Raw genomic sequence first — 18,995 nt, 5'->3', positions numbered from 1 at the left:
TAGCTGGAAAACAAATTCCAGGTAACTCAGGGGCTTCTGGGGACAAGGGTCTAGCACACAGCAGGTGCTGATAAAGGTTTGTTAAATGACAGAATTAAATCCTAACCACAAGTTTAGACTAGCCACAAATCAGAACAAGTGAGCTCACATGGGGGCCAGGAATCTGGAGGACCTTGCTGAGGAAATGCTCCTGGGTTGTATTCCTCACTGTGTGTCTGTGAGAGTTGTTACTTGATTGAGTTAGGAACCCTAGAGTGGTGACCAGTCAACCAAGTTTGCTATGACAGACCTGTTCTAGGTGGCAAGAGTTTTAGGACTTGTCCGAGGCTGGGGAGATGCTGCTTGTGGTCACCAGTGAAGGTCTGAGCTACCTTGGTTGTATTCCTGCAGCAGAGCAAACCTGCAAAGTGTTCCTATTGCAGTTCTAATGGTGCAAGGAGCAGCATCTCTCTCTAATGAGCTGCCTACTATGTGTCAAGACTTATGATTCTCAAATGAGGGCAGCTCCTTCTTCCTGGGGAAATGTGTGGGGTGTCTGTGGTTGTCATGATGATGGAGAAGGTGTATTATTGTGATGCTAATGTCTTGCAGTGCTCCAGACAGACCCACACCATTGAAAATTGCCCTGCTGAAAAAGCCAATAGTGTCCCTGTTGAGAAATGTGAAGTGAAACTTAAACTGAGAAACACCGAGAAACCTTAATTAGCCCTTACATTTACATTAGCTGTAATTTTCACAGCAGCCCTGTAGAGTACATATTGTTGCCATTTTAAAGGCTGGATTTGGGGTATGGGGCCCTTTTAAGAGCCAAGTAAATTTAGAGAACAAAGATATTATATAGCAAGTCTTGGCACCCCAAGGGAGATGGAAGAGGAAGAATTTTATTCTTTATTTTCAAAGCTAGACTCTGTTAAACAATAATAAAGAACAGTAAGACATCTTTAGTAAAGGAAACAGGCCTCTGTTTGCCACAGAGTTTCATGTAGTGCATTTAAATTACATTTGGAAATATAATAAAATTATAGACTCTATGTTCTCATCAAGGTCATAACTCAGAAGTCTACGAAAGACAAGGAGACTAAATTTTGTTTTTCCAATATATCTGTCGCCCTCTATGGATAAATAAAACATTTGGATAGTATAAAATAAGACCTAGCTTCTTCAGACAGACACCAAAAGGAATTATTTTTTCTTCCTCCTATAATTTGCCATCTTAAACCTCAGCTGAAAGGCACTCCTATAGTCTAAGATAGATTTAAATTAAATCAGACCTTGGTGACCAGGTCAGGACTTTTTAGTGAAAAATATTCTCCTTGAATTGGCTTGTAAGAGTTGTGATGGGTGTAAAAGCAAACAGCTCTGTGATAATTCAGATAAGGATTTTCTTCTTGGAGCTATTTCCATGAGAAAATTTGTCCTAAACTGAAAAATACCTGCCTATTTAGTACTGTAGAGGTTGGAAGGGACCATGCCTATCTGGCCACAAGAGGGCATTCTTTCTCCACAACGGAAACACAAATGAACACAGCCAAAAGATTTCCAAGGGCATGGAGTGAACCATAAAAGCAAGGGCAATAAATACGCAATGCTTGGGTTGGTTGAGACCTTAATGTAATCCATAAAAGGATTAGAAGTTACAAGTGGACAATATGAAGCCTGAATGATGGCATTAAGAAAAGTACCCAGTGCAGTATCAAGATTCTCTCATCTTCCCTTGAACCCTGAGCAGCACAGAGGGGAAAACATACAAGACCATTTTGCTTTTGAAAAGTCTGAATTTTCAAACCAATAAATGAAGAGTGGATGATTTGTAATACTATAAGGCCCTCCATTTCTCAATGGGGATTTCCCTACCACATTTAAAAGTCAAAATCTGCATAACAATCTACATTGAATATAGGCAGCAACTCAACTTTTGCAGTAATTGGCCAACCCTCTGCAGATCATTGCTGTACCTGATAATGAAGATTCTGTGGTCACAGGAGCCATGTGGCTTTATCTAACAGTGACATTTGACATTCAAACCCTTCATGATGTAACAGTTGCCATTAGTGAGTGCGTATGAAATGTCCAGCTAATTTACCCATAACAAATATATACTGTTTCTTCTCCCCACACATCTCTCTCTTTAGTACAGAAAGTATAGTGTTTGAGCAAGAAAATGACTCGAGAGGTAGTATGATAATAACTGTTACTATTTAGTAGCATTTAATATTTTCAGAATACAGTACAATATTCTTCATATGAACCAACTTATTTACTCCTCAAAACAAACTTTCTGACATGTATTATCCCAATTTTACATATAAGAAAATGGATGATCAGAAAAGTTAAATAAACAAGGTTTCACAGTAAGCTACAGAAGTAGGTTTGAATTCAGGTCTAACTCCAAAGCCTGAGAACATAACCACTGTGTCTTCTGCATGGTTTTCAAATTCATGTTGGGCCTGGATCCCTTGCAATCCAAGACAATCCTGTATTTATGGGAACATTGTGAGCTCTGCCTTGAAAACCTATTTCTTCATGTATAAAATGGGACTAAAAACCCTCGTGCAACGCTATTGCAAAAATTGCAATTTATAGTATAACATGTCGGTACAGTTCATAGCCCTTAGTAGGTCCTCAATAAATGGATCCTATAACTCATTATTCCTAAAATTTCAATCTAGTAACTCACGCTGTATGGCCTTGTGGTTTGAAAGAATTAAGGCATCTCCTAAGACACTATCTTGCTATGAGAAAATATATTTTAAACTGAGAAACCAGGACTTTGCACAAAACACAGGGATCCAACATGAAAGGAAAAGCTTCTGGATCCGCATCAGAACTGAGATTTTTCTTTAAAAAAGAAAAAAAATCCCACAGAAATGCTCCAAGAACCTTTCCCAAACAAATCTATCCTTTCTAACACAAAATGATTCGTTTCTCTTCGTCACTAATTCAGCTTGCAGTGCAGTGACTAGGACTTTCTTTTGGGGCTAACGGTTGTGTCTACATTAACATTCCAGATGACCAACTGCTGAAGGACCTGCCAAGCTAAGGGCCCAGGGCCACGCCGCAGAAGTGCCTGGGGAGGAACGAGGGGGAATACTTGGACTCACCGTAGGTGAAATATGCCACTTCTGGCGGGAGAGAGACATTGTGTAGTGTGTCGTCCTGCACGTGCTGGTCCACGTACAGTTGGGCTTCGCTGGCCTTCAGGAAGGCCATGAACCTCGCTGTGAAGGAGGCCACGAAGATGGACAGCATCCCGAAATCCAAGAGGTTCCACAGGTGTAGCACGTACTCCCGCGGCCCCTCCTCCCAGATTTCCTTGCATTCGGACCAAATCATCCCTGTGGGAGAGTGAGAAGGTCAGGCTCATTTTTCAGTTTCCTTGACATTTGTGATTACAGGGGGGCATGGACGGAATTGGGGTACAAATATAAATAAAAACTCTTGGGAGCTGAGAAGGTTGATAGCCAGCAACAAACAGAAACCTATCTTAAAAGGCAGATTGAGAATCGGCAAATCCTCAGACTGTGAGAATAGGTTTCACAAACCTATTCAGTGCCTCTCCTTTTGGATAATCTCCAGAGGCGAGGAGAGAGTTCTCCTCCATTGAGAAATACAGTGGATGACTTTTATACGTTTGAAGAATGGAGAGGTCTTAAGAAATCATCCATTTCTGAAGAAACCTAGATGCAGGTGGGCTTTTTGAAGGTCCCACATATGACTTAGAACCCAGATGTTCTTCCTTCCAGGTTAGAATGCTTTCCTCCGTATTTCTATGACTATTTTAGTGATTGTTAGTTTTGAGTTATTAATTTTTTCTTACTTTTTTATAACTTTTTAATATCTTTTTATAACTTACTGGATTTTAAAGATAGATGTCCTCATTTTTACATATTAAACTATGTAGAGGCATGTAAACAAAGTGTTCCTAGTTCCCCCACTCCACTTCTAAGACAGCCTTGTGAGGTAGCCTAGACTAACAATTTGGTGTGTATCCTTCCATACCTGCACTGTCCAATGTAGGGAGCAACTAATCACATGGATACTGAGCACTTGAAATATGGCCTGTTGAATTGAGAGGTGCTGTATAAGTGTAAAATACACACCAGATTTCAAAGACTTAGTACAAAAAATGTCAAATATCTCAATTTTTCATATCAATCACATGTTGTAATGATAAGAATTTAGGTTAAGTAAAATATATTATTTATTAATTTCATTTAAAATTAAATATGTGGCTTATGGTATGTCTTGCACTACATTTTTATTGAATAGTGCTATGTTGCCTTTATCTTCACTGATTATTGGTTTGCATAATTAAAAGTTAATTATTAAATAACATTTCAAGCACTTAATATGTGCCAGGAACTGTTTGATATAGATGTATATATTAACTCTCTTCAGTATTTGCAATAACTATGAAGTACATTCTATTATTATCTTAGTTTTACAGCTGTTTTGTTAGGCACAGAGAGTTATAATGTGCCCAGCTAGGAGGCATACTTAGGAGATTAATGTGGTAGAAGAATCACTAACTGGTTGGTTAGTGAAACAGTTCCACCTCACTGACCACATACTCCAACATGTTAACATTGCTAGCCTCTCTTGGTACTCCCCTTGCTCCTCTGCATCAGGCACGATGGCCTGCCTTCCCAGGTGCCTCCTGTCTCTCCTCAGCATCCATACAAGGCCTGCGAAATCATTTGGTGTGGCCCTACCAAGGCAACTGCAGGTGGGACTTGAAATTCAGTAAATCTAGGAGCTTTTTTGATAAGCAGCAGAAATTTATATTAAGTGAATTATATTAAGCGAATGATGTTATAAATATCCAAATGGCCCTTGGCAGAAAATCAGTTCCCCACTCCTGCCTTGAAGGCTGCTGCTTTCCAAGGTTTCAGCCTTTCTCATTCTTCCCTCTGTCCTTTTGTAAGTTCATCCACCCCTGCAACTTTGTCCTTCATTTCCTTGTGAATGTTTTCCTTCAGACCTCAAACCCAAGCACACTGGCAGATGACCACAGAAGCCTGGAGTTAAGGATGATACTAGGAGTAGACAAATGGTCATGGAGGTGGAGGCATGGCTGACTTGGTCACAGGCCCACATCTGGTAGAATTTGAGAGATGAGCTGATCATCTCTATTCCTTTGGGACTCTGTCCAGATATTTTTAAAATCAGAATTTGTTATTTTCTGATGAAAATGGCCCATCAAATAAAAAGATTTGAAACTAAATGTATGTTTTTAAATATATTATTTTTGTTGATTTCAGAGAGGAAGGGAGAGAGAGAGATAGAAACATCAATGAGAGAGAATCATTGATTGGCTGCCTCCTGTATGCCCGCTACTGGGGGATTGTGCCCCAAACCAGAGCATGTGTCCTGACAGGGAATTAAACCATGATCTCCTGGTTAATAAGTCAACACTCCACCACTGAGTCACACCAGCCAGGCCTAAATGTTTTGTGTGTTTTTTTGAGGAGAAAAGTAATCCAAGTCTGTTTACAAGATACCCTCCTCCAGCATTCCCCTCTGCCCCCTTAAAGCCACACTTCTCAAGTTTACCTTTTCAAAATCTGTGTGGTAATTTCCTTAACACTGAGATTTACTTTCATCTGTGCTTGTCCAAATAAATATTTGAAAAATATTAGAAAAACCATTCTAGGCTGGAAAAAATGTTTGTTGCTTTCCTCTACCCCCAAATCAAAATTTCTAATGTCTTAGTGCAGCAGTTCTCAACCTGTGGGTCGCGACCCCTTTGGCGGTCGAACGACCCTTTCACAGGGGTCGCCTAAGACCATCCTGCATATCAGATATTTACATTACGATTCAGTAGCAAAATTACAGTTATGAAGTAGCAATGAAAATAATTTTATGGTTGGGTCACAACATGAGGAACTGTATTTAAAGGGCCAGAAGGTTGAGAACCACTCTCTTAGTGGAACTGCTTTTAACTAGGCATAGGCTATAACTTAGGGCTATCACTGGCTTTAATTCAGGAAGCCGGCGCTCTAGCTTGGCTACATAGTGGGTTTGTCACCTTGGATAAGTCCCTTGATTTTCTTGGGGTTTTGGGGTAATTTCAAGTGTTAAAAGCTCTATAAATCTGAAATGCAAATTATTTGCAGGAAACTCACTTTTCTGGCCAATATGGAGCTCCTCATTGGGCATTGCAAATCACTTCCTCCATGCTCAAATGTCCATATTAGTCTTCCTAGATTTGAATATTAACTCACCCAGACTAATTTAAATTATCCCAAGGCCATGAGTAAAAGTAGCATGGACCCAAGGGTTTGGGCAGCAGGAATGCTTAATGAAAAAAGAAATGTGTGAAATTAAATACTTTAGTGAGTGAAATTAGACCCTCTGCTTCCAAGGTGCTGAGGGTAGTTCAGCCGTTTATATTCAAGCTGAGCCTCATAGTCTCTTGCCTCCAGCCTGTCAGTCAGAGGAGTGTTAGCCCAGGAGCTCTGAGGGTCAGGATGCCTGCCGGCTACTGGAGCCTCCTTCAGGCAAAATCCCCTTCACTCAGGGAAGCTGGGAGCCTGGAGAACAAGGTCAACTGATAATTAATGAGGGTGGCTGGCAAGGGAACAGGCTGGGAAATGCTGGGAAGCCTGGGGGCAATGAGTAGCTTCATATGTGCAAGTTTGGAGTAATGGCCACAGGCTGCTGAGATGGAGCTAGAAAGTTCAAAAGGTGGTTCACACCCATCCCTGCCTCAGATGCAATTCAGAAGGAATCCTCCTTCAAAATTCTGGGGGATGGGGTGAGACTGAAATGTGCACACTCCTTGAATGGCCATGGTCTGCATGCTTTCCTCTCCACTGTCCCAGGGCCTGAGTAGAGCACACTTCTTCCCCACCACCTCCTGGAAGGTCTGTCTGTTCTTTCAGGTCAGCTTCTCATCACTGGGCCAGAACTCACAGGAGGGAGAATATGCCTAGAACCTTTCAACCCTCAGACCTAATATCCAAACACTATCTCAGTCGCAAGTCCTTTGCAACAGATCTTAGCCTCAGACACATTCAGGATTCATTTGTTTTCCTGGCAGGAAGATGGTATTAATAGATTAAAACTTTCTGACCAAAGCTCCTCATCTTCCTCTGATTTTAGTAGATAACAATATTGAGAACCAGCTAGGTGCCAAGCCCTGTGCTAAGTACTTTACTAACACTAAATCTTCCTAATGATAGGGACAGAAACATAATATTAGGGTCCAGCTATAATTATAAGAAATATTAATCATGCTCTGTTAACTGTGATTGTTTTGTTCTGATTAAAGAAGGTACATTCTAACCTGGCTGGGAGTTGCATGTGGGACCTGGGAGTTCACCCGGAAATGCAGCCCATCCTCCCCATCAGAGAGCTGCCTATTATAATGGAAAGATTAACAACCTTGTTGCAGAAACCAGAGCTGCCAGCCCTTTGCATATTGCCAGCCTTTTGAAGACCCCAGCCTTTGCATACCCCTAGGCCTTTCCAAATCTCCAGCCTGCATTACCTATTATCTGCCCATTTGGCATACCCTTTTGCCTACTTCCCCATGTAATCTTTGTCCTTCTACCCATATAAGCAGCTGGTTTATGGGGAGAGGCAGAGCAAATTTTTGTGGATGACCTACTGGTCTCCTATACTGCCAGTAGTACTGGAACAAATGCTCATATGTGATTCAACCCTGTCTCTGCTTACTAGTAATTGCCTCAAGTAGTGACAGGCAGCACATACCCATTGATTGTTCAGTTACACTAATAGCCTAATAGGTAGCTACTGTAATTATCTTCACTTTACAGATGAAAAATACTCATGTACAAAGATGGCAAGTATGTCCTCCAAAGTCACAAAGGCAGCCCAGGACCCTTGCTCTCTACTGTTCTGTCACTCATCATGGCCTCTACTAGGCACAGCTATTCTATGGGCGGAACTTCTTCACCTGCTTACCAGGCTTTATTGAGCACCACATCTGTGCCAGGCACCATTCTGGGGGTACAACAACCAGGAAGATGACAACCCATCCCTAGCAGGTTCAGTGCTGGAGACAGATGTATCTGTAAGCACTAGTGCTACACAGAAACAGATGATATAAGAAAAAATGTTCAGGGGAGACTCAGGGATAAGAGCCATCTGCATTATAATTATTTGCCTCATCAGAGTGTCTGGTACATTATATATCTGTTGACAGACAAAGGAGTGAATTCATGGAGGAGTTGACAGTTGATATGAGGAACCAGGAGTTAGTTAGGTGAAGAAGGAGGGGCTGGCAAGGTGTTTCAGGTCATGGCCATGGAAATGAGGGAACACAAGAGCTCAGTGTGGCTCAATAATCAGGGCATGGGACTGGAGATTGGAAAGGCTAGTGAAGGCCCAGTAGGCCATGAGGGGGAGGCTGGTTTTCATCCTAGGCATCTGTAGCCCCTAAAGGTGATAAGCAGGGCCGAAACATGGTCTGACTTGCTGGGAGAAAATTTGGCAAATTGGTTGGAGTAGTTTGCTTGGAAATCTTGTCCAAATAAATGAAACCATTAAAAGAATGAATTAAGTGAGGAACCCAGCCCATGTGCTTTTACAGTTTTACTCTTGGTCCAACCTAGACATGTGATTCTGTAGGTAAATCTTAGTACTGCCCTCAAAGAGTTTGTAATCCTAGCTGGGTAGATGAGGGAGCAGCTTGATCCTCACATTTTACACATCATCTTACACATGTGAGAACAAATTTAAAGAGACAGAGCCGCCAAGGAGGAAAGGACAGTCAGACTGGGTTTCCTCACACTTAGGCCTAAGCTCTTTCCTCTTCTCCAGGCCTCTAAGTGTATTTTCCCACTATGCTGGCATTTCCATCTCCATCAATTGAGCTTTCCATCCTGGGGCATCTGCTTAAGAAAACACTGTCAGGTTGTCTGTAAGAGTGGTGTAAAAGGAGCCTTCATGACATGATCTATTCCTGATGAAGAAATGACATGCATTGTGGAGAGGCTTCCTGCTTTTTAAGCTTGATGGCTTCCTGGGAACCTCTATTGTTGTTACACAGTCCTCTGATGAATGTCTCCACAGCCACAATCTCCCGCTGAAAAGCTTTAGCACAACCTCTTTCAACTACCCCAGCAAGAAAGATGGGTTTCTATGGTATGAACTGATGTTAGAGATTCTCAGGCTGGAGGGAGTGATGGTCTCTGGTTCATTTTATCCTCACATGGCAGAGAGGGGGGAGAGAGCTCTCTGGGTTCTTTTATGAGTGCACTAATCCTAGTCATGAGGGTTCCACCCGTTTGATCCAATCACTTCCCAAAGGCCCTACCTCCTAATACCCTCACCTTGGGATTGGAATTTTAACGTATGAATTTTTAGGGACATAAAACTTTCAGCCCATGCAAAGTGCCGAGTGTACTAGGGAGAATCAGGATAGACTATGAGCTATGAAAGTGAGACCACAGCACTCAATCTGCAACAAGCTTTAATTTCCCTTGCGAACTTTAATGCCAAAAACTCTACTAAATGAGCCTTTGGTTACAGGCTTGCCAGTTGATTACAAGCCCTTGGAAGCATGGTGTGCTTTTCTTCCTCTGCCCTTTGGATGAAAGTATTCTTCTCATCTCCCTCTGCCTATTGAGAGGTCCAGTTTAGAGATCATATTCCCAATTACTGTCAGTTTGGGCATTCTATAGGATACTCTCCAGCGGCTCTACTCTGTGGCTCTCTTAGGCCCGTGGTCGGCAAACTGCGGCTCGCAAGCCACATGCGGCTCTTTGGCCCCTTGAGTGTGGCTCTTCCTAAGCCTTAGGAGTACTCTAATTAAGTTAATAACAATGTACCTACCTATATAGTTTAAGTTGAAAAAAATTTGGCTCTCAAAAGAAATTTCAATCGTTGTGTTGTTGATATTTGGCTCTGTTGACTAATGAGTTTGCCAACCACTGTTTAGGCTATACCATTTGATTAGCACAGGCCATGTGCTGGGCTGTCTTTTCATGTATTTGTTCTTTTGTAATTTTGTTAATTGATGGCACACTTTGACCCTGAATGCATTTTGACTCAATGTTGTGAGCATAAAAGTAATGAAAATTATAACAATATTGAAATTTTATCACGAACACAAAGCTGGACTGGGATAAATAAAAGAAACACAATTGATCAAATTTTGATAATGCATAGTTCAATTTTTTCAGACTTTTCTACAGTTTTATTTTACTCAAAACATTCTTATCAAAGTCAGATATTTCTGATAGAAACCTTACAGTTTATATATTGTAAATTTTTAGTTATAAGTGACATACAATATGTTAGTTTCAGGTATTAAATAGTGATTAGATATTTATATACTTTGTGAAGTGATCACTATGATTAATTCTAATAAGAATCCGCCTCCACACATAGTTATTATGATATTACTATGTTCTCTATACTGTATTCTCTATTCTCTATCCCCGTGACTTTTATAACTGGCATTTTGTACTTGTTAGTCCCTTCACCCTTTTTTTCTCATACCTCTACCCTCCTCACATATGGCAACCATCAGTTTGTTCTCCGTACCTATGAGTCTGTTTCTGGTTTGTTTGTTTTTTTAAATTTCATGTGTAAGTGAAATCATACAGTATTCGTCTTTCTCTGTCCTATTTCACTTAGCATAATTACCTCTAGGTCTGTGGTCAGCACATGTGGCTCGCGAGCCACAGTTTGCCGAGCCGCAGTTTGCCGACCACTGCTCTAGGTCCATCCATGTTGTTGCAAATGGCAAGATTTTTTCTTTTTTAAAAAATGGCTGAGTGACATTTCATTGTACACACACACAAACACCATCTTTAGCTTTTTGATGGATACTTAGAATATTTCCATATCTTGGTTACTTTACAAAATGTTGCAGAGAACATAGGGGCCCATATATATTTTTGAATTAGTGTTTTGGATTTCTTTGGATAAATACCCAGAAATGGAATTTCTGGGTCATATGGTTATTCTATTTTTAATATTTTGAGGGATCACCATGCTGTTTTCCATGTTGTCTGCACCAATTTACAATCCCACCAACAGTATATGAGGGTTCCTTTTTCTCCACATCCTCACCAATACTTGTTTTTTTGTTGTCTTTATGATAATAGCTAAATCTTAAAATTTATCGATCAGGTTTTGATTATATACAATATCACTTGATAATAGTTTTTGCAATTTTTCATTTTTTGAAGTTTTCCATGTTAGGAAAATCTGTAACATATTTTGTCATGTGCAATTTTAGCCATTGCCAGTTATATTTTATCTTGCTTATATTCTACTAGTAAAGGTTTTTTATGAGTTGGGCAAAGTGAGATAGCCTTTCTTAGCTAGTCATTTGGGAATGGGAACAATTTCCTTGCCAATTCCAGTGGCAGACATTGGCAGCACAAAATACCACCACAAAGAGGAATTTCACAGCTTCATTGCATTCATTAACACAAAAGATGAGAAAATGTAATGCTCCTAGCTTTTTAGATTCATATTAATCATGAAGATTCTACTATATATCAGTATTCAATGATAACAAAAGTATCTTTTTGCTATGTAATTTTATACTCTGTTTCAGAACTTGATTTCCTAAGCTTTCAGGAGACTATTGTTAAATGAGAAAAGTAGTATATTTTCCCATGCAAAGCCACTTTACACTCACTTTCAATACAGATATAATGAAAAGTACCTAACCATTTTCCCCCAACATTTACTTTCAAAATTGGGATTTATACTACAGATCTGTACGTCTTACACACCAGCACGCATAGAAGTTGACTTTGACCTCTCTGTGAGTCATCACACTCCATTTTGCCTGCTGAGAGTGCACTTGAGAAAGAGAGGTTCAAAAGTCAGAGTTTAGTAATATCCTATTATAATTAGGGAGAAAGGATAGAAGATAGGGTGACTTGCTTACCTAACACCCACTTCATGATGAGCATTTCTGTCCAGGAGAATTGGGTGGTTTTCACTCTGAAGATCTGCTTTGGATAGTCTGTGAAGGTTTCATTGGGCAGGGTTTTGACACCTTCAAAGCGGTCTGATGCATTCACAACTAATAATCCCAAGAAGATTGTGAAAGAAACTGCATGGGCTACAAATTTCATGAAAGGGCTCCTTAGGGTTCGTCCTAGCTGGAAACAAAATACGTACAGACATGTTAAACTGGATACCCTAGGTGGGCTCATGTCTCTCTCTTTAAAACACTGCTTTTGCCAAATGTTGAATCAGGTCCCTGAACAGAAACTGCTAACTGAACTCAGGTAACATTTGCTCTTACGTTTTTTTGTTGTTTGTTTTTTAAAAATACATTTTATTGGTTTTTTACAGAGAGGAGAGGAGAGGGATAGAGAGTTAGAAACATTGATCAGTTGCCTCCTGCACACCCCTGACTGGGGATGTGCCCGCAACCAAGATACGTGCCCTTGACCAGAATCGAACCTGGGACCCTTCAGTCCGCAGGCCGACGCTCCATCCACTGAGCCAAACTGGTTAGGGCTGCTCTTGCGTTTTTATGTGAGCTGCTGTTTGGCCAAATCTGTTTCATACTGAATTCAATTTTTCTTATTTGGAGGATTTAGTGTGAAAGTAGAAAGGAGTGGAACACACTCACTATCATCAGGTTATACTTTGACAGAACAGCTCCCCAGACACATGGATGTGAATTTTATGCCTTTCAAATCTGTGTCAATAGCATTCAGGATTAGAACAAACACAGAAGTCTTTAGATATATGCTATGTTGCTCTTTTGTCCATTTTCTTGACTTTTTATGTTTAGATTATTTGTTTTCTGGTAAATTTATTTAAAGTGTATATTTCTTCTAGATACTGCTTTAGCTGTGTTTCTGTAAAACTTTGACTGTAGCTTTTTCTTTGATATTCAGTCATTAAATATTTTATAAATTCCTTTTTATTTCATTTTTAATTCTGAGGTTATTTAGTTGCCAGACATATAAGACTGTTTTCTGCTTTAAAAATTCTAATTTTATTGCCGCATGTTCACAGCTCATAGCTGCTATGATATTACACTGAGATTTTCCTTGTGGCCTAGCACATGATTAATTTGTGCAATTGTTCCGTGTGATGTGAACCTGAAATGATCCAAAAGATGCCCTGTTAAGGAGCAAATGTTGATCACATCTTTATTCCTTGCAGGCCATCCAAAGGCCACTTAGATGTCTGAGGACTAAACTGGGGGTAGAACAGTGAGTCTTTGCTGACCCTCATCAGTGATTCACTTGAGTCTCTTTTAGGCCACTGCCATCACCCTCATCTAAGCACCAAGTCTTACCTAGCACCCAAGTGTACTGATTGATAAGTCAAGAGCAAAGAGGGAAGCCTTTTCTGAAGCTCAGTTCCTTCTCAGGGCAGATGTTCACTTAGAACCAGTGACTGGTTAATTGAGGTCCACATCCTGCCTCATTCAAGAGTCCTAGAGTGAAATGTCACCCATGGGGTAGAGTGTTGGTTTGGTAGAAGATCAACTACAGGGTTTCTCCAAGTAAAATTTTCCTCATTATGACTGTGCTGAACACAATATTTATAAATCAGATGGCTTGATAATGTGCTTCAGTATGGTAATCATCTATTTTCATTATGCTAGTGTTTTGTGTAACATGATTTATTAAGATTCCCATGTCATAGAACCCACGTATTTACCCATTGAAAAAATTTTAAAAAGGTAGTTTTTATCTTATTTAAAAAACTGCATTCAAGTCCAGACATTGGGAAGCCCTGCTTGTGCTAGAGAACACTTGTTTGGATTTGCCTGCATCACAACTTGTTATATGGCAGCAGAATAACCTCAGAAATGGAAAAAGATGACCAGAAAACCACTGGGCCCATAAACATCTGAGACATGGCTTTTCTTTGTAATGTTTATCTTTCTTTTTTTAAAAATATATTTTATTGATTTTTTACAGAGAGGAAGGGAGAGGGACAGAGAGTTGGAAACATCGATAAGAGAGAAACATCGATCAGCCGCCTCCCACACATCTACTGGGGATGTGCCCGCAACCCAGATACATGCCCCTGACCGGAATCGAACCTGGGACCCTTCAGTCCGCAGGCCGACGCTCCATCCACTGAGCCAAACCGGCTCCGGCATGTTTATCTTTCTTATTTACAAAACAGAGATGGTGGACTATTTTTGGCCATAAGTAGATACGCTAAATTCAGAATGCAGAGATTAATATAAAGACAAGTATTTCACATAAATTCAGTAAAACATGAAATTAAATCAAATCTCATTTTGATTTATATGATTTCAAGTAGCAAGATTGAAATTTTTAATACTTTAGGTGACTGTTGACATATTGGAGTCCTGTTTCCCAAATAAGACACTGGGACACTAGGTGTATCCAGGAGACATCCTTAAGTAGTCAACACATTGCTTATTGTCACTGTGTCCTTGCTGGTGTGTGGTGAGAGGCAAGAGAAGATGGAGAATGTAGGGTGGGGAGAGGGAAAGTTGAAGAGGGGATAAGGGACACCAGCTCTTGTGTGTCCCAGCGAGGCCCCAGAAATATCAGAAAAAAAAGATTGGAAACATAGAGATAGACAAAGCTCCAAAAGGATTGATGGCTAAGTTTCCCCATCCTTTACAGTGATTTCTTTTTTTTATTTTATATTTTTATTGATTTCAGAGAGGAAGGAAAGGGAGAGATAAAAACATCAGTGATGAGAGAGAATCAATGATTGGCTGCCTCTCACATGCCCTACACTGGGGATCGAGCCTGCAACCCGGGCATGTGCCCTGACAGGGAATTGAACCGTGACTTCCTGGTTCATAACTCTACGCTCAACCACTGTGCCATGCCAGCTGGACTACCAGTGGTTTCTATGTAACATCTATAATAACTACCTGGGTGAGGAGGTGGGGATGAATATCTTTCCATCTTCTCACCTGGGTGACTTACCTGATTGCAGGAATATGCATGCAGCTGTACCTAAGCTAGCCTTGAGATTTCCTGGGAGAGCTGGTTTGAGGAACTTAATGTTGTCTTTGTTACTTCCTTTGATTGTTATTTTCTGACAGAAGTTGCATCTGTAAAATTACTATATCTACAGACAACCATAAGAAAAAACCCTGATAAGGCCTGCTATGATTTGGAAGATGAGCTTGTGCTCAGTTCCCACTTGATCTAGGCCAGTGGTCGGCAAACTCAGTCAACAGAGCCAAATATCAACAGCACTTCTTCAAAATAGACTCGCCCAGGCCGAAAACCGACTTCTGCGCATGGGCTACGAACTTTCAATCGCACTGTATGTGTGCCCGCACGTGGTATTTTGTGGAAGAGCCACACTCAAGGGGCCAAAAAGCCGCATGTGTCTCATGAGCCGCAGTTTGCCGACCACAGATCTAGGCTGTAAGGAAGAAAAGTGAGGTTAGGCATTGATGCTCCTTTCCTAATTATCTTTTGGGTTTGAATGTGTCTTTTTACTGGTAAAACTGTGATAAAGGTCAGATGAAATCAAATTATTTCAATAATTTTCTTTCTTTGTGTGACATTTCTTAATTGTCTCTCAAAGGTAATTTTTGAAGCAAATTATATTTGGGAAAACCTCCTTCTTTCATAAGGCCCAGGTGATCCAAAAGAAGGAGAAAAGTCAACTAATATACGCCAGTAGCTCTGAGCTGGGAATCATTAAAGCTGGGTCAGGCAACAGCATAGGTGTCAAAAGAGATGGCAAAGCTTTGGGAGATGTAGGACTTGGCCTGCTCTTCCTGGAGTGCAAAGCTCATTAGTCTGACACATGAGTTCAGCAGCTCTGTCATTACTTGGACCATAAGCTAAGAACTTACCAGGAAATCCAAGCTTGTAATAGTTAAGTCTGGCTCACCCCAAACTTTCTGGGCACTATTCTTTTACTTTGGGAAGTATATGAATGTGAGAATAACTGAGTAGCACTCCTGAATTACCTCCAAATGAACTGCATTTATGAGCCCTCAGGGTCAGGCACCTGCTTCTACTGGTAAGCTCATCTGTGTTCCTGGAACCCGGCTCTTCACCCTAACCCCAAGTGTATGCACCTAACTGGGCCTGGTGGCCATATGCCTGTAGAAAAGGCCAGGACTGCAGTAAAGCACACAGAGTGTTTCCAGCATCTCTCCCCAGTCTGTGATATCAAGAATCCCTTTCACCAAGTGCCGCCCTCACTCATCGCCAGTTGCCAATGGCCTCAAGTAAGGGCTCGGTGTACAAGTTGGAAAGGTGAATGGAGAAAAACTTTAAGTATTTCAAAAAGAAATACCTTCAAGCTGGAATGGTTCTCACATTTTAGAGAGATACCAGTTAAATTAGTGGCAGTTTCTTTAGAACGCTCCCTCCAAAATATTATTCAAAATGTCTAACCTAGGGCTCAGTAATCTTCCTGTCTTTGGGGTGGGAACTGTTCCCTAGGAGTTTATAATCAGGGTCCTCTTACATTACCATGTGAATCCACCTGTCATCCTGGGGGCTGAAGAAGTACTGAGTAACAGTGGGATTTCAAAGGTAGGGGTTCCGAGGAAGAAAAGGAAGGAATAGTAGGTTTTTATTCCTCCCCTTTAGTTAGTTCGGCCAGCCTGGCTCAGTGGTTGACCTATGAACCAGGAGGTCATGCCTGGGTTGTTGGCTCGATTCCCAGTGTGGGGCATGTAGGAGGCAGCCAATCAGTGATTCTCTCTCATCATTGATTTTTTTATTTTATTTCTCACTCCCTCTCCTGTCTGAAATCAATAAAATAAGGTCAGTTAGTCAGCAGCTAAGATGTTTGCATTCAGCATTGAAGGTTGTAATGCTGCTGATGTAACTGGGTGGGGTTGGGAGGAAGGTTGGTATGAGTGTGTGCGCGTGTGTGTGTGTGTGGGCATGTGTGCAGTGGGTAAGTAAGGTCAGGTTTCTGAAGCCAGAGAGTCTGGGTTTAAATCACAGCACCATAGTTTTTGGCAAGTTACGTAATCGCTTTGTGTCTCAGTTTCTTCATCTGTAAAAATGGGGATGAAATAGTACTTAATGCACAAGGTTGACATAAGGAATGCATTATTTTAATATGTGCAAAGCAGAACAGTTACTGGCACATTGGAAGCACCCAGTACGTGGCACTGGAAGGGCTGAGGCAGTTCCCCTAAGGGGAAACTTAAACTTGACTGACTCTTGAGAAACTTATATGTAAGGGTTCACAAAAGGAGACTTACATAGTCCTTATGTATTTATGTCACAAGCCTTTTTGGGCCACTCTCTATGTGCAACATGTTTCTGAGCACTGGAGGTGATGGAGATGAAACAGGCTATACGATTGGTCCTTCCCTTCAAAGCTGCTGGTTTGCCAGTCAGGAGAGACAGGCTGAATGCTATGAAATAGATGAAGAGGTGGGGAGAGAGTGCTGCAGGTGTCACACTGGGCTGGGCATGGAAGTGATCAACCTTCTGGCACTCTTAATCTTATCCCACAGGTAATGGTGATGGACTCTCCTTTTGGATTTGAGGACAGAAGCTTTTGTAACAAAGGAGCACAACTCTTATTTCCTAGCACAAATTTCCTCTCTGTGGCAATGCTTCAAAAATTGCATTATGGTTTTTTTAAATCCAGTGTAGCTTTGGTAGAGGCAAATGAGGGAGACACAGAGGCCATTGGAGGCACTGTCCTCCCCTGGTTGACCCTGGGACCATGTTTCAAACTATTTTAGCTTTGGAAAGGCAAAACAGGGATTCTCAAAAGCTGTAAAATCGCCCATGCCTTCCTGACTAGATTTAAAAACATTTTTATTGTTGAAAATATTATAGATGTCCTCCCCCCCCCCACCTTGACCCCAACACCTGGTTTGCACCCCACCCCAGGCCTGCATCACCCTATTGTCTGTGTTCATGGGCAATGCATATATGCATATAAGTTGTTTGGTTAATCTCTTCCCATCTTCCCCCTCACCCCCACCCCCTACATACCACCACTAGATGTTTTTGTTTGGGATGGGGCTGAGGATTGGGGGCAACAACTAACACTTTGATCTTTCTGGAAGCAAGAGTAATGTGGCAGTAAGCATTGATAGATTGCACTCTGCAAAGACATCAGGTGGGAGTCCACAGTTGTTTACAGTTCTCCCTGCCTGAGTCCTGGACTAATTTATAAAGACAACGGAACAGTAAAGGTTAACAGGTAATGAAGGAAGTCAGCTTCCCCTTTTGCACTTTTATAAATAGGACTTATGTGGTTCTTCAACACTCTCATGATGCTGACTTCTGTCCCAGTCTACCTGCCATAGAGACACTGAGCCCCTGAAGATGGCTGTTATTCTTTCAGTTGTCAGATTTTTAACAGGCAAAAAACCTAAAATATGAATCAGAAGGGAATAACAAAGGATGGAAAGTAGCCTAATCAGTTATCAAAGCCCTTTGGCATTGGGGCCCTTGTTGAGAGCTCTCTAGGAAAAGATCTACTTGAGAGCACCCATGTGGATAAAGAACCCACTGGCCCCTCAGGGGCTGCCTGAACTCACCTATGTTGGTTTTATAATGAGAAATGATTTAAAAAATCACTGATCTGTTTATTGACCCTGACAAACCTCTCCAGTGCTCCAGACCTGCAGTTATCACCATGTGTACACATTGGTGACTTAGTCATCCTCTTCAACCACCAGATCAGTAAGCTGAACTCCTGTTGACACCCTTAATCTTATTATCTTATTTGACTGTCTTTCTTAGAGACCCTCAGAAACTTATGTAAAAGTAGAATTGACAGCCTTGGGAATTCAATCGGAAATAAGTGATGAGGTGATTTGGCAGGCCAATCAAGTAATTTTGACAGCAACTACTAGGAAGTAAATACGCCATTAAGTTGAAAGCAGAAATCTCAATATTTATTAGACATTGATAGACAGTAGCTGGTTGATGAGGTTTAGCAGTGAGATTTTATGAATACGTAATTTCTTTGAGGGAGGTGTAATATCTTGACTATTTTATCTCTCCTTTGGCTGCATCGGAGCAAGTTTAAAAAGCTGTTTACTGAGGGACTCTTCCCTTGGAATAAGCATTGCTACCAAAAATTATCTCATG

The 18,995-nt window shown here is 41.0% G+C and overlaps 1 protein-coding gene across 1 annotated transcript in view; it reads right to left on the bottom strand.

The window, feature by feature from the left end:
- TRPC7 (transient receptor potential cation channel subfamily C member 7) overlaps nt 1–18,995 on the bottom strand; it is a 259,805-nt gene that overhangs the window by 31,497 nt on the left and 209,313 nt on the right. The window contains 2 exon segments of the mRNA XM_023752170.1: nt 3,102–3,335; nt 11,879–12,095. Of these exon segments, the coding sequence (XP_023607938.1) occupies nt 3,102–3,335; nt 11,879–12,095 (451 nt within the window).

Source organism: Myotis lucifugus, unplaced genomic scaffold, assembly GCF_000147115.1.
Source record: "Myotis lucifugus unplaced genomic scaffold, Myoluc2.0 scaffold_28, whole genome shotgun sequence".
NCBI classification, from domain to species: Eukaryota; Metazoa; Chordata; class Mammalia; order Chiroptera; family Vespertilionidae; genus Myotis; species Myotis lucifugus.
This window is presented reverse-complemented; position numbering and strand designations above follow the sequence as displayed.